The 14772-nt window shown below is 43.9% G+C and overlaps 1 protein-coding gene across 2 annotated transcripts; it reads left to right on the top strand.

The window, feature by feature from the left end:
* Positions 1–678: 678 nt before the first annotated feature.
* erich3 (glutamate-rich 3) lies at positions 679–14687 on the top strand. 2 transcript variants are annotated; one of them, XM_070961877.1, is made up of 14 exons: positions 679–872; positions 2012–2105; positions 3403–3528; positions 3639–3710; positions 4101–4229; positions 5732–5890; positions 6831–7040; positions 7338–7518; positions 7748–7934; positions 8060–8277; positions 8369–8506; positions 8742–9119; positions 10306–10416; positions 10495–14687. In XM_070961877.1, exons 1-14 carry the CDS (start codon positions 853–855, stop codon positions 13803–13805), a joined length of 5334 nt encoding a protein of 1777 aa, XP_070817978.1. In that variant the 5' UTR covers positions 679–852; the 3' UTR covers positions 13806–14687. The 2 variants fall into 2 exon arrangements, with proteins under 2 accessions (XP_070817978.1, XP_070817977.1); XM_070961876.1 differs by having other exon boundaries at positions 692–872; positions 10306–14687.
* Positions 14688–14772: the final 85 nt, after the last annotated feature.

Genomic DNA, 14772 nt, shown 5'->3' with positions numbered 1-14772 from the left:
GCAGCTGAGCTCATATAAAGCTGACTTTTCTAAAGCTGGTTCTCACAGGACAGCAGAGCTACAAACATATGATGATACAAGCAGTATAAGCAGTACAAGCATGGCCCATTTCAGATTAATATATATGACACTATGATACTGATACATCGATGTGTGCATCACATGTAAAACCAGAGCTCGTTTTAAATTTAATTCAAAATTTTTATCTTAATCTATAATATGATAATACATCATAATTTATTGGTTGATTATATTTTGTGTTAACAATCAGATTCCACAAAGTGACTAAATGTAGTGACATAAAAAGTGCAATATTTCCCCCCAAAAGGCACTTCAGAAGTGTACTTAAATGAAGTACTTGCTTATAGATTAAACTACCCAGCAGTATATAAAGTAGTTACACATTAATACACCAGTAGTATTTATCCAACACTAAAACACAGGCAGGGACCCTTTCACTGCAGAATGAGTACTTTTACTTTTGATCACTTAAATAAAATGTGTTGATGCAGTGCTCTTAGCAGTATTTCCATAGTGTTGTATTGCTATTTTTACCAAAGTAAAGGATCTGTTCCTCTGTTAGAGGGACTGTAAACAGAAACCAGCCTCATCAAACCGGCAGCATCGTCACGTGATCTGCCATGGCAACCGGCGCGTGTCATCAGTTCCGCTGCGGGAGGAGCGCAGCCTCAGTCCGCCTCCGCTGCGTTCACTGCCGCTCCTCACTGCAACTCTGCCGGCTGCACCTGACTCCACACCGGCCTCGACCCGTTCCAGAGACGACCGAGTCCACGACCCTTCATACCTGAAACACCGAGGGGGGGTTTCTGAGGAGGGCGCGAGCTGAAAGCCATGAGTCACCTCAACCCAGGGTACGTCCATTTTTAATATCCAGGTCCCGGTTTTAGTTAAACTGCAGTGAACTTAGTCCAGCCTATATTGTCTTCAAGTTAGACCCAAAGTGCATTCAGGTCGGAGTGATGTGTTTGTTTTACTTAAACCTGCCATCTTTAAAAAAAACAGTAAAATAAATGTAATAATACAAATAAATTGAGTAAAATGTGACTATATAAAAAACAGTCACTACAGAGGCCTAATTCTGTACTTTTAATCCAGCCTAAAACCTATGCTGAGGCTACTGTTAGGTTGTCTTCCAACAGACTGCCATTACTAATCAATAAAAACGTTTCAAACAGCAGTTTTCTGAAACTGCTTCACTTTGAACAGCAAATGTTATTAAACACAACCTGAAGATAAAAGATTAAAATGAGCTCCACCTCCATAGAGAGAGAGAGAAAGTGCTGCTCACATATTAATATTAAGTTAATTTAACCTTATTGATCCTCATAGGGAGATTCTTTCTTTGCATTTAACCCACTTTAAGTATTAGGAGCAGTCGAACTTACAGTATGTTTTACTTTTTTAAAGCACTCGATTTAGTTGCTGAAGAACCTGATTAACTTCTTTCCAAAAATATATCACCATTGTAGTCACCACAGAGACATAATGAACTAGTTTTCTGACTCCAAGCATAACTGTGTCAGAAAAGAAAGTGTTTGAGTTTGCAAAAGAGTTTGCAGCCAAAGCTGAGGAGCAGCACACACCGACGAGCCAGCTGCACAAAGAGGAGGCAGACAGGGTTAAGTGTGCCGTCCCGTCTAATTCCTGTTGGTAATCAGACTCCGGTAACAGACCCTATAGTTGTAAGATCCTGTTGTGTCGCGCACAAATGCTGCAGGAAATCAAATCTGTGTTGGAAAAACGCTCTCAGGCGAGCCCGGCTGTGACGACCTGATGTCCCATTAATGAGGACAACAAACAAACAAACATGGTGTTGTGTCCCATTTGATTGAGATTCTGGTTTTCTGTTAACTGTAATCAAGACTTCTCGAGTTACTCTGGAGGAAAATTTAAAGGCTGGATGTTCTTCACAAAGTGACACTTTTTGTTTTAGTTTCTTTGTCTTTTTAATTAATCCAGTGTCTCTTTTGTGTCTTTTATTGGCCTGTAGACTTATTTCAGCCTACAACAGTCTCACGGACAAACACCTCGCTGGATACTTCAGCAACACTCGGATCAGGAGACACCTGCAGAGAGCGGGACTGGTACGTCCTGTCATCTGTATTTTATTTGGGAATTTAATAACCTGAAAAATTATTTACTTTCTATAGTTGCAGTGAAATGACACTTGAAGGCTGATTTTTACAGCTAAATAATTATAAACTAAAGGTGTCAAATAAAATTAAGACACATTAAAGAATTTTACCTGGGCAGTATGAACGATTTGAAACAGTATTTAGGGAGACAAAATGTACAGAAAATATATTTGAATAGTTAAATGCAGGGTGGCACGGTGGCGCAGCAGGTAGTGCGTGTGCCTCACAGCAAGAAGGTCACCAAGTCGATCCCCGGGTCAGGCCTTTCTGTGTGACGTTTGCATGTTCTTCCCGTGCATGCGTGGGTTCTCTCTGGGTACTCCGGCTTCCTCCCACAGACCAAAAACATGCTCATTAGGTTAATTGGTGACTCTAAATTGTCCTTAGGTGTGAGTGTGAGCGTGAATGGTTGTTTGTTTGTATACGTTGCCCTGCGATCGGCTGGCAACCGGCTCAGGGTGTACCCCGCCTCTCGCCCATCGACAGCTGGGATAGGCTCCAGCCCCCCCGCAACCCCGAAAGGGATAGTCAGGTATAGACAATGGATGGATGAATGGATAGTTAAATGCATCAAAATAATACATTTAACCAGCAGGGATGTTGGGTTGATGCCCAGCAGATGTGAAAGTATGACCTCATTTAGTCTTTATGAAATCTTTGCCGTGGCTCTGATGATGGTGAGACAGTGAAAACTGCCTGCAAACTTGGGTCTGTCCAACTTCTGAGAGCTTCATTGTCACAAACAGTATCGCTCATTTTACAGCCTGTCGTCACTCAGTGAGTGAAATTGTGTTCAGTTGCTGATATTGCGATCGAGTGGTCATGTTTTATTAAATATGGCTGTCAGGTAGTTTACCTCAATTAGAACAAAGTTCCTCCCTGAGCACAGCGACATGAAACGTTGTGTAAAAGTCACACGGAAATGTCCTTTAAATGTAGTTTAAGGTTAGTTAACAGTCAAAAACTGTCATCAGTGCCTTATTCAGAAGTTGCAAAAGTGATTGTTGCTTTTTCACCTTTTCCCAGCCAAGCCAGTTAAACCAGTAGGAAAAATCACGTTTAAAGCAGTAAAAAAAAACCTGTTCTTTGACAAGGCATTGTGTTCAGTCACTGTGAGAGAATACATTTCAGGGCCTTTCAGGATGTCTTATTTCTGCACAAATATCAGCTGTCGGTGACCTCAGTTTGAAAACACTGTTAACCACCTTCAAAAACCAACATCCATTGACACTGTCACTGTTATCAGATCACCAGGAGTGGGCGTATTGTTCCAGACAAGGAGTACAGACACAAGCTGATCCAGAGAGCCCACCAGAGGCACGTTCGAGAATGCCTGGCCCAGGCCATTTTCCACAAGGTGCTGGAGATGGAGGTGGGCCGAACACATGTGCCGGAGGAAAAAGCAGTCAAAACACTGAGCTAATCTCTGCCTCTACTTGCATAATAAATGGTGGTCATTTGTTCTGTGCCTCTCCCATACAGCGTGTGCATCAAATAGAGATCAAAAGGAGGCTGGAGGAGTTTGCAAGGAGGGAAAGAGTGCATAAGATCAAGGTACATCATTTCCATGTAAACGCTCCTCAGCCGCCCTGTTTTGTGAACGAATGACTCAGGAAATCATCTTCAGTGTGCAGTCTTTATTTTCCGTTATTAGCATTTACATTACCATGTTGAAGTGTCCTTGGCCAAGATACTGACTGACTGCTCCCAGTAGCCTCTGCAGCCAGCGTATGAATGTGTGTGTGAATGGGTGAATGCTGGCTTTTAGTGGTTGGTAAGACTAGAGAAGCGCTAACTAAATGCAGCCCATTACCCCATTACCATTGTTTGCAGTGTCATTAATAATAAGTAATTTTATATAAATTATTCTCAATTTGGAACAAAAGTCGTTGTATAGCTACACAAAAAATGGCAACAACATTAATGAACGGTCTTGTTTGGAAGTTGGAGCGCTCCAAAAGGTATGAAGAAGACCTCATCCGCATCCTGTCTCCACGCCCACCCACGGGGGCCAGGGGCATCCAGAAGCAGCACTCTGGGCCAGAGGGGGAGCACTCCGAATCCTCCGAGTCTGTGAGTCAAAACATCCAGTGGATGTAATGTCTGTAATGTCACATTTAAGATGTTGTCACCTGTGAATGAGACGGGAAACCCTATCAGGAGCGCCACTCATCCAAGTTCTTAATCAAGCGCCTTTGAAATGTGACCTTTAATTTCAGCATCTTCATCATGCAAAGGAGGTTTTTTGAAATGCGTTGACCTTTTCTTAATTAGTTTATTAGGCCCATCAGCTTGAGATGGACTTGTGTTTTACGAGACAAAAAAAGAGGTTTAATTTTAATTGCGGCGCCCTCATCAGTAAGATTTTTGTATTGCCTGAAAAACAGGGTCAAAATTAACATTGATTTATCGATTAGTTGGTCCAAAGAAGATTAATTGGCAACCGTTTTGATAACCAATTATTATGAAAATAATCAGGTTTCCAGGTCAAATTTATCTTCACGCAGACATGTTTGTCTTGACTAAGAAAATAATTTCCCAAAATGTTGAACTGTTCCTTTAATTGCAGTACATTTGACCAGTCAGTGTAGTCTTTGCATCATCCATCTGAATTATGTCAAAAAATTCAACAAACTTGATGGACGGATGAACAAACACAGTCTGATCTGCAGTCAAACACTCACAATTTCACTTCAATGGACCAAAAAATAAAGATCTGCTTTAATCAGCCAAAGTCAGTCACAGCTGAACGGTGTCTAAATCCAAGATATTCTTTCAGGCGATGAGCTTAAGCCTGTAATGAAAATCATTATCCCTGCATGCTGATGATCTGTGCGTGTTTACACTGACACTTAAGTTTGAAGAGCTGCCTCCGCTGCTGTTTGCTCTGTGTGCAAACAGGAGTGTTTCAAGTGAAGCGGTGGGATTAGAAGTGTGTTATCTTTGAAATATAAAAAGTCACAGAGCATGATGCCAGAATATATAGAGCTGGTAATCCTGGCCCTGATCTCAGTTTACCCTGTGAAATCCCTCTCCTCTCACGTCTGCAAACACCTCACACTTCAGCAGGCAGCGTCTTGTTTGAAATACATCGACGGCGATATGGTGAATAAAATGTCAAGGAAGATAACTAATGTGCATTTGCAGACACCTGTCGTGTCATTTAGCATGAACTGCGGCCAAAAAAAGCAAAGGAAATCTGTATAGTGCTATAAATGAGAACTATAACAGACTACATTCAACTGAAATACCACAACATATTTAGTATTACATTATATTGCAGCACGTACATATAGTTGATGTGCAAAACCTTATTTTGCATGACCAGATTCTACAACTACTGGGCCATTAACTAAGAATTTTCACCCAATAATCTTCTAATTACTGCTTGTGGATAGTAAGTAAGAAAAATGGTGAAAAGTGGAAATTTGAATTCACAGCTTTGTATAAGTTGGTTTGTTTTCACTGTATTGAATTAAATTTTACCCTGATCTTTACTGCTTTCCATAGCAATACATATACAATGTTTGTTCTTAGCATGAATGCTAACTGTATGTGTGTTACGGACGCTGCAGCCGGGCTCGTCTCGACCCAACACGGCTCCAGGGAAGATGCAGAGGCCGGTGCGTCTGAAGCCGATCCACAGCAACAGCACCACGGCGTCGCTCAGGCGCAGCTCCCCTTACAGACTCCTCGAGTCCTCCAATGACAACGACCAGCTGTTCAGCTGCACTGTGAGACACTTTCTTATTCATTCACCCATTAATTTGGGGCTCTTTTAACCCAAACCATGATCTTTTTCTAAACCTGAACAAGTAGTTTTGGTGCCTAAATGTAGTGAAACTGAGACTGAATACTGAAAACTAAATTAAAATAATGAGGCAGCGTTGACTTTTGGTCATACAGACAAAACATTCTACAGTACAGTCGTCATGAACGGGGAAATTAGCGACCAAAGGCACTTTTTGTACCAGGCTGTGAACATGTTTATTTCTGCTATAAAGATTTTGATATGGGGGTCTATGAGGACTGACGCACTTTTTGAGCCAGCCTCAAGTGGTCATTCAAGGAACTGCGGTTTTTGACACTTGCGCGGTGGCTTGATTTTTCAGGCCTGGAGGTTAGTAGCTTCCGAGCGAGCAATCTTCACACTGAAAATGGCTAGCTTCCCTAACCGGGTTCCTAACATTACGAATGTAAAAAAGCTAGCAGCTGTCACCTGAGCCATTTTAATGCCAAGGCTCGCCTCCCAATGAGCAAATGTTCCACCAAAACAAGTTCCCCCCGGCACTGTTTTGCAAAGGCATTGTCGCTGCATCCTGGGATTGTGATTGGTTTAAAGAGAAGCAAAAAGCCAACGCTTTTTTATTCCCCCTGTACCAGAATGATAGTGGGCTCAGACCTTTCTCTAGCACTGATACAGCATTAAAACAAAGGGTGCAGATGGTCTGGCTGTGTGACACTACTTCTAAATCAGACCAGGATCATCTACCTTCGGTCACATTGTTTAGAAACTCTTTAGAGATGTAGAAACTTTATAGTTGCAAGCAAGTGTGAAAATACTGAACTGTATCATAAATATAAACTTTTATGTCTGACTGTTTTTACAAGCCCACGCACAGACGTTACAGACACACTGAAGTCTTTTCACAACATGGCTTCATTAACTTCCAGATGGAAAAGGAGTGCCGCAGCCGTTGGACCACAAAGGAGGCCTCCCATGGCATCTCACCCTACTGCCTCCCAGTCATCAACAACTTTGTCACCCCAGTGCCTCCAGCCACGAAGAGGAAAGAGAGGGGGGGAAAGGTCACTCTCAGCGGCACGCTCAGAGGCCGCAGACTGCGTGCTACCACCGCCTCCAGCGGAGCTGACGTCAACGAGGTCTTTATCTTTCTTCATGTTTTCCCTGGAAACAAAACTTTCCAAAACAAACTTGTAAGCTTCAGCCCTTTAGGATTAATTAAAAACAACACTGACAATGTCCAGGAGATGCAGTGACTTTTGCAAGATTCAGCAGGAGGAGGCGATATTATATGTCTTTTTGTGTGGCTTTGATAAATTTGTATGTCTAAACTCTGCCAATATGCAAATACAGAAGAGCACAGAAATTAAAGGCATTACCTAAACTGGGTTGAATCCATGTAAATGTGACACCAAACTGCCCTTTTTCCCATCCAGGACTCCCCCATGCTGAGGAGCTCTGTGCACCAGAGCAGAGTGTGCGTGAACATGATGTACTTCGGCAAAACGGTGCATCTCGCCCACGACCTGACCGACATGAGGGATGAGGTCAAAGTGTTTCAGCAGCACTGTGGAGGAGAGAACTTGTGTGTTTACAAGGGCCTGCTCCGTGAGGGAGGTCAGTGTGAGGATATGTGATTGTGTTTGTCAGATATGTGTGACTGCGCACACGAATAAAGGAAAATCCAGGGAGGAAGGTCGTAACAGTCTACACAATAACTTTAAAATGAAGTTATTTTTCTATCTTTAATTGAGCTGCGTATCGTGCAACACCAAGGTCGCCGATTTGATGATCTTCGTTTGAAAATGTTCCCACCGCTCATCTACAGCCTCAATCTTTCCCTCAGAGACTTTCCAGTTCATTTCAAGGCGACACAGAGGTTTCCCGTTCAGCCTGACCTTCTTCCTGAACGGGCTGCAGGTGGAGCGGCTCAGTTCCTGCTGCGAGTTCAAACACAGGAGGGGCTCCAGACTCGGCGGCAGGCACGGACACTTTGGCTTCTCCAGCGTAGAGGGGGCCTCTCCCTGCTACAAGTAAGGTCTCACACTGTGTGTTTAAAGGGGAACTCCCCAGATTTTACACATAAAAGTCTGTTTACGGGTCTTGGGGAGTACCACTGCAAACTGTGTTCTTACAGTACATAATACTCATTTCTCAGGTGCATCATAGCAGTGGGATTGGACAAAAAGCCCACTCCTCCACCAAAGAGGGTCAAAGAGGATGGAAGAAGAGAGGGGCCAGTCATCAGCCCAAAGGATGCTCTTGAGATGAAGGCCGAGAGGACTGGAGATGAGGCTGCATCCCATTCAGAAAATGAAACCATGGAGACTCAAGTCAAAGAAGAAACAGCAGCCGAGGACGACAGAGTCAGAGATGGTATAAGACCTGCGTCAGTAAGAAACGAATAGATGCCAGACTTCACACATCTTTTCCATACAGTGATTTTTCTCCACGTCTTCCTCTTCAGATTATGAGGAAGACTTTGAAGCAGACGATGAAGGCCCTGTGGAAGATGAGGAAAAGAAATCCCCGTCTCCATCCCGTGAAAAGCAAAGGCAGGTTAAAGAGAGAGAGACGTCTGAGACTGAAGAGGACGAGAAGGACGGTGGGTGAAATATCTCGTCTGAATAAATGACTGTGAGTTAAAGGCATCGTTTATTCATCTGACAACTGCAGCAAATACAGCAAAACAGACTCACTCAATATATTTTCTGCTGATCTATGGAGCTGAACTTTAAATACATCAATTACAGTGTGTCATCTATGTCATCTTCGTTTATTTACAGTTTAAATTGGAAGTTTGGAGAGTGTTTTTAAAATGCTTCATCTTTCTTCAACAGAAGACATCAGGTCTCGTTCAGGCTCCAGCTCCTCAGGCAGCGACCGAGAGGACAGTGATGCCGAAGACCCCAGAGAGGACGAGAAAGCAAAGCAAGCTGAAGAGGTCGATGAGGAGGAAACTGTTGTTCCACCAGATGAGAAGGACGAAGCAATCCCAGAAGAAGCTGCAGCCACTGAGGCCGAGTCTGCTGCGGCTAAAGACTCTGACGTACAGAACAATGGTGGGGACGGCAAAGAGACAGACATCTCTGACACCAGCGTCCCTGCAGGGAACGAGAATAAACCGAGTGCCGACACCTCAGGAGACAGAGAGGCTGAGAAAACGGTAGATGAGCGCAAACAGGATGAGGAAGAGGAGGAAGAGGAGGAGGAGAGGGGTGAGTATAAACCAACAAATACAGCTCTGGAGCTTTCGCCTGAGTGAGAAAATCCATCTTGAATGGAGGTTTTTCCACTATTATAACATCCAGGTGCTGTCGAGTACATCACTTTATGTGAGTCAGTGCCAGGAGCAGGTGTGTTCAACCCTGACAGCAGTTCAACTGTCAGTTTGTTAAATTTAAAGTAACATTATGTAAAATCTAATAGTGGAAAAATTACTTGTGTGTTGTTGTTTTTTGGCATTTTATTTTCATTTTCTTTTGTTTTTGTGTGATTTTCTTTCCAGTGCACTTTTTATGTCAAAGGTTAGTTCTATTCTCCAAATGGGTTTTGAGATGTTTGAATATTAATAACAAATTCTTGCCTATAACAACATTTTGATTGTATTTTTTGTCACTCCTGGCAATGTTTTTGGCCTTCGAAAACCTTCCAATTAATGTTTGCTTTTCATTCAGTTTATCTGTCTTAACGTTGCGCTGTGAAGTTCTGGTTGAATCAAAAATGATGTGAAACGAATGAAATTTCAACATTTCAAAATATAGCTCGGAAAACAAAGGGAAACATCTGAAGGGGGTGAAAATGCAGTTGGAAGAGGAAGCTGCCACTGATCTAAAATTACATACATTTTCATCTGTACAAGTCCCAGAATTTAAAAAACTACTTCATATTCAGGTATAGGGTGTACAACTCAGATGTGTTTAGAAAATGTATTATTAATAAAACCAGTTTCCTCAACCAAAACTATTTCTGCATTCAAACTGTGCTCCTGGACTGTGTTTGTATAAAACACTCCAGTGCCAAATTGAAGTCATTTCCTTTCTTTAAATGTTTCATCATCTAGAATTTCAGAGTCACATCGAACACAAAGCCGGTCTAAAACAGGCTTCTAGGTTTGCGTTGTGCTTCTGGTTTGGCTGTGCACTAAATCGCGCTTCTTTATGTGTTTCTTTCTTTGCACGTTATCAGTTTGCATGTTGTGTTGCTCCCTTATGTTTGCACCTGTAAAAATTAAAGACTTTTTGTTGTTATTGGCTGTATGTTTCTTCATTGGCTCAGGTCTCTCATTGCATTTGCATTGTTCAAATTCTGCCTCTTTCATTTAACGTTCGGGCCTTGAGTGGCTCAGCAGTTCATCGTGTGCTTGCTTAAATGTTTGCTTAATGCCCCTTTTTGTTTCCTAAGCCAAATCTGTGCAAGAGAAGCTGGCAGAGGATGTACCGAAGGAGTCCCAGCTGAGCAACACCAGTACTGAGGAGGAGTCCACAGATAAAAGCCCTGAACAGGACAACAAAGGTACCACATTTTCATTTCCAGACAACTCTTGCAGTAAAAAACATATTTTCCTGAATGATCTCTCAATTGCTTTTGCAGATGCAGTTCCAGAGAAATCAGTGACATTTACAGAACAGCAGCACAAACTCACAGGGGAGACAATGTGTGAGGAAGGTCCTGTTGGTGAAGCTGAAGCGGTGGTACAAAATCAGGGCGAGACATCTGATCCAAAAGAACGAGAGGATGAAACTGAACAAGAGCCCCGCCAGAGCAGAGATAGTACTAAAGATGAGGAAGATGAAAAGGCTGCAGCAGGAGAAGACACAGCAGAGAACGATAAATTAGATGACTCTGCAGATCCGGGTCTGCAGACTGTATCTGAAGAGGAAATGGCTGAGGATGACAAGACCTCAGAGCCTCAAGAAGAAGCAGCAGCGAAACCCACTGATGGTGCAGAGGAAGACGAGGAGAAAACTGCAGTGGAGGCTGACACGCACCCCGACGAGACGGGGCAAGGGGCAAAAAGCAGCGAGGAGGATGAGTCATTGGCATCAGAGCCGAATAAAAAGACTGATGAGACAGCAGCGGCAGGTAATGCAGAGGCGGAGGCGATGACAGCGAGCGAGACAATGGAGATGAAAGCAGATCCCTCAGAGGAGCGAGAGGCCCTCAGCTGTGAAGAGGGACCTGTAACCAACACAGAGAAGAGGCAGCGGGGAGACAGCGAAGACACAGCCGCAGAATCAGAAACAGCGGAGAATTCAGGCAGCTCGCTGGAGGGGAGCGGAGACACCACAGTCGAAAAAACAGCAGAAACAAGTGAGGACAATGTAAAAGATGAGAGCAATAAGGGTGATATTAAAAAAGAGGAAGTGTCAGCAGTAGATGCCAGGAAGGATGAAAATCAACAGGAAAGGTGTGATCTGGGAGAAGAGGAGACAGAAAAATCAGTGGAGAGAGACGATAACGCAGAGGAAGATAAAGAGGAAGAAAAGCAAATAAATCCAGATGAGATAGCAGAAGGTGACAAGAGCGGGGACAGAGAAGTGGACGATGAGACAGAAGAGGAAGACAATAACAAGAATAAGACAGAGGAGAGGGTCGAAAGCAAGGAAAACATTTCAGAGTTGATTAAAACAGACTCAAACACTGAAGGAAAGGCAGAAGAACAAGCTGAGAAAACCCACAGCGAAGACAAAGCGGAGAAGGCAGACGAGCCAGAAAAGACAGAGAAAGACGAAGACAGCGAATGTCCCAAGAATGAAAATGACGTGGAAGAATCTGAAGAAAAGGTAGTTGATAAAGCTAACGAGGGTGAAAAGATCGATGAGACAAACACAGCCGCTGATGAAGAAAAGGATGATGAGGGAGGAAAAGATCAGGATGAGAACAAAGCTGAGCAAAATGAAGCTGCGATGAGTAAAGACGATGAAGGACGTGAGGAGAAAAAAGACACAGAGACTATAGAGGGAGAGGGAAAATCTGAGACTGCGGAAGAACCTGAGAAAGCTGCACATGCAGACTCAGACAAAGATGATGTGAAAATATCTGATGAAAATACTGTTGAGTCAGAGGATGTCGGTGACAGCGAGGCAGCAAATGTAGCAGAGGACACTTTAACAACTGAGGAGACGCTAAACAACGAGGTGCAGGCTGAAGATGCAAAGAAAGAAAGTGAAAGAGGAAGCAGGGCCAGTGAAAATGGAGAAATTGATGCTGAAAATGGAGAAATCTCTAACGGAGCGGAGAACAAAATTTGCGAGGTTGAGGCTCAATCTGAGGGCAAAAATGATGAGAAAACAGCAGAAGAAGAGATAAAAATGGAGGAACCTACAGAAGACGAGAGCACTGAGGTACAAGAAGAAACTGTGGAGTCTGGAGACGGTGCTGAAAGACACGAAGATGCTGAGGTTGATCAAGCTGCTGAGGGCGATGTTGGAGAAAGTGGGGCTAAGGAGAAGGAGGAAAAGCGAGATGAATCTCCTGAAAGCAACTGTGAGCCAGAGACACCTGGAGAGGAAATACAAGAGGAGTCCAAATCAGAAACAAAACAGGGTGAAAATGGCAAAATATCTGATGGCGATGATGAAACCAGAGATAACGTCCAGAGTGACGTCAACGAAGTGATAGCTGCTTCATCAGGAGATCAGGTGCAATCCTCAACACCCATCGCTGTGGATTTAGACGGTACAGCTCACAAGTTAGACGGGTCGCCTGCACTGTCTGACGTAGAGATGGACAAGCATCCACATGCTGATGAAAACGCAGCCGCCGTCGACCTCTCTGGTGCAGACGGAGAGCACGGAGACACAGAGGAGGCGAGCAAGGCCTCGGAGGAAGGAGCGAGTGTGCTGCTCAAACCTCCAGCGCAGCCATCACAAAACAACGAGGCTGAAAACACAGCCGGGAAAGAAACCCCGGAGGCCTTAACGAGAGAAGACAGCACGGATCTGGTTTCAAACTGGGTGACCAAGCATCAAACATCCAAGTTTTTTGAGACGTTTGTGGAGCCTTTGGAAGACTTGAAGGAACCAAACGCTCAAGCGTCCAACTCAAGCGAAGAAGCGACGCCATCTACAGAGCTGCCGAGATCAGCCAGTCCACTGAAGATGTCTGAAAATGCAGAACAAGAGCAAACGGCAAAAGATGTAAATGAGTCAAGGGAGAAAAGCAAAGAGGTAGCTGTGGAGTCTGAACCAGGGAGCAATCAGTCTGCGGACGGTGAACCATGTGAGAAGAATCCCAACAAAGACACACCGCAGGAGGAGGAGACAGAGGTACAGGACTTAATACCAGAAGCAGAGAGTGAACAACACGATAAAGAGTCTGTGAAAGGGCGATCAGAAGAGCACAAAGGAAGCAGGGCATCGCTGGAAGAAGACGCTGTTCAAGAGGGTTTAATGCAGGATACCGCTGAGAAAACTGTTGTGTCTAAAACTGAGGTGGAAAGCATTGCAGGCACTCATCGCTCAGTAACCAGCGGCAGACCTGAGAGCATCTCTGAGAACCAAACTGTTGAAAACGGTCCAGGCGTGAATGAAATACCAGCAACAGTTGAAGAGGCGACAGATCCTCTACCTCCATCTGAAAAAGAAGAGCGTCCTGAGCATTCGACGAGTCCAGAGGGGCTCTCAGAACCCTGCGAGAAAAGTCGCGAAGTTACAGAAATAACTGCGTTTACGGCGTCCAGGTCAGACGACGGAAGCCAGGAGGAGTCCCACCATAGAGAGACTGAGCCCAAACCGTCAGACGAGAGCATCAACGGAGACAGAAGAGACGTGCAGCTGATCCGAGACATCCAGCACACGCTCAGTAAAGAGCGGCTGAGCACTTTCTTAGTGGATGAAACATTGTTCGGCCCAAGCTCATATCCTCTGTTGGCTGCTGCGAGAACAGAGAGCGGACATTAGAGCCGCACACCTCAGAGTGGCATTAAGGTACTTAAGCGTTATTTCATCATTCATCTTATAAGAAAAACACATAAAAGCAGCAGAAAAGAAGTTGAAATTGCATTCAATAGAAAGTGCTTTTGCACAGCGATTAGACAATCAGACGTCTGCATCAAGAAATAGAAACAGTGAGTACAAGATGATTCTAGTTTTGGCCCTCAAGTGTCTTGTGGTTTGTGTTTATAAGGACCTCTTCGATAGTCTTCATCCTTCAGTCACCAAACAGAAGATAATGAGTTTTGACTGCTGTACAAAAAGTTTACAATAGGCCATCTCCTTCTATTGTTGCTTACAAAGAGTCATAGTTTGTGTGCGGTATCGAGTACAGCTGCTATCACCCATTACCTGTAAACAGATACTCCTCCACTCACACTCACAAATGATTGAATAATTCATAGTTGTTGGACTCCCACGGCTTAGCACACTTTACATTTCCACAGACAGGGCACAAGCGCGACGGTGCAGGACTGATCAGAGATCTGTAGTCGCACTGTGTCTGCAGCAATGACAGCTTTAGTCTTTCAGTGCTTTCAAATCGTCTGTTTGAATGACTTCCCGCCGAACGTGCAGCAGGAACGCTAACGTGGATGATTCACTCGTCATTAGGCTGCTTATTAGTTCAACGAAACAGTGGTAATGTCGTGAAATGTCACATCTAGGCACTGATTTGTGTCATGCTGCTAACACTACCTCTCGTTAAAGAAAACATACACTTAATATTTATTTGTATTGCCTTTTCATCCGATTTTATGGCTCGTGTGGCTTCATCTGTTCATTTGATATCTGTCAGTGACCGGACGCTTGTGTGATTTGGCGCTCAAAAAATAAAAGCAGTGAGACGGATCGTGACTTTCTGCTGGTTTTTTCCTTAAATGAACATGTGTGTACATTGAATTAACGCACACACTGACTGAAATTCCAAGCTTGT

Source organism: Chaetodon trifascialis, chromosome 4, assembly GCF_039877785.1.
Source record: "Chaetodon trifascialis isolate fChaTrf1 chromosome 4, fChaTrf1.hap1, whole genome shotgun sequence".
Lineage (NCBI taxonomy): Eukaryota > Metazoa > Chordata > Actinopteri > Chaetodontiformes > Chaetodontidae > Chaetodon > Chaetodon trifascialis.
Note: the sequence above shows the minus strand (reverse complement) of the source record. Positions and strands in the feature narration are given on the sequence as shown.

What these genes read in the sequence shown, in the direction of transcription:
- erich3 (XM_070961876.1), top strand. Translation starts at nt 853, where the DNA reads ATGAGTCACCTCAACCCAGG. An exon ending in ACTCCGAATCCTCCGAGTCT is followed by an intron (nt 4,230 to 5,731) that starts GTGAGTCAAAAC and finishes CGGACGCTGCAG; the next exon opens with CCGGGCTCGTCTCGACCCAA. An exon ending in GGGGCCTCTCCCTGCTACAA is followed by an intron (nt 7,935 to 8,059) that starts GTAAGGTCTCAC and finishes CTCATTTCTCAG; the next exon opens with GTGCATCATAGCAGTGGGAT.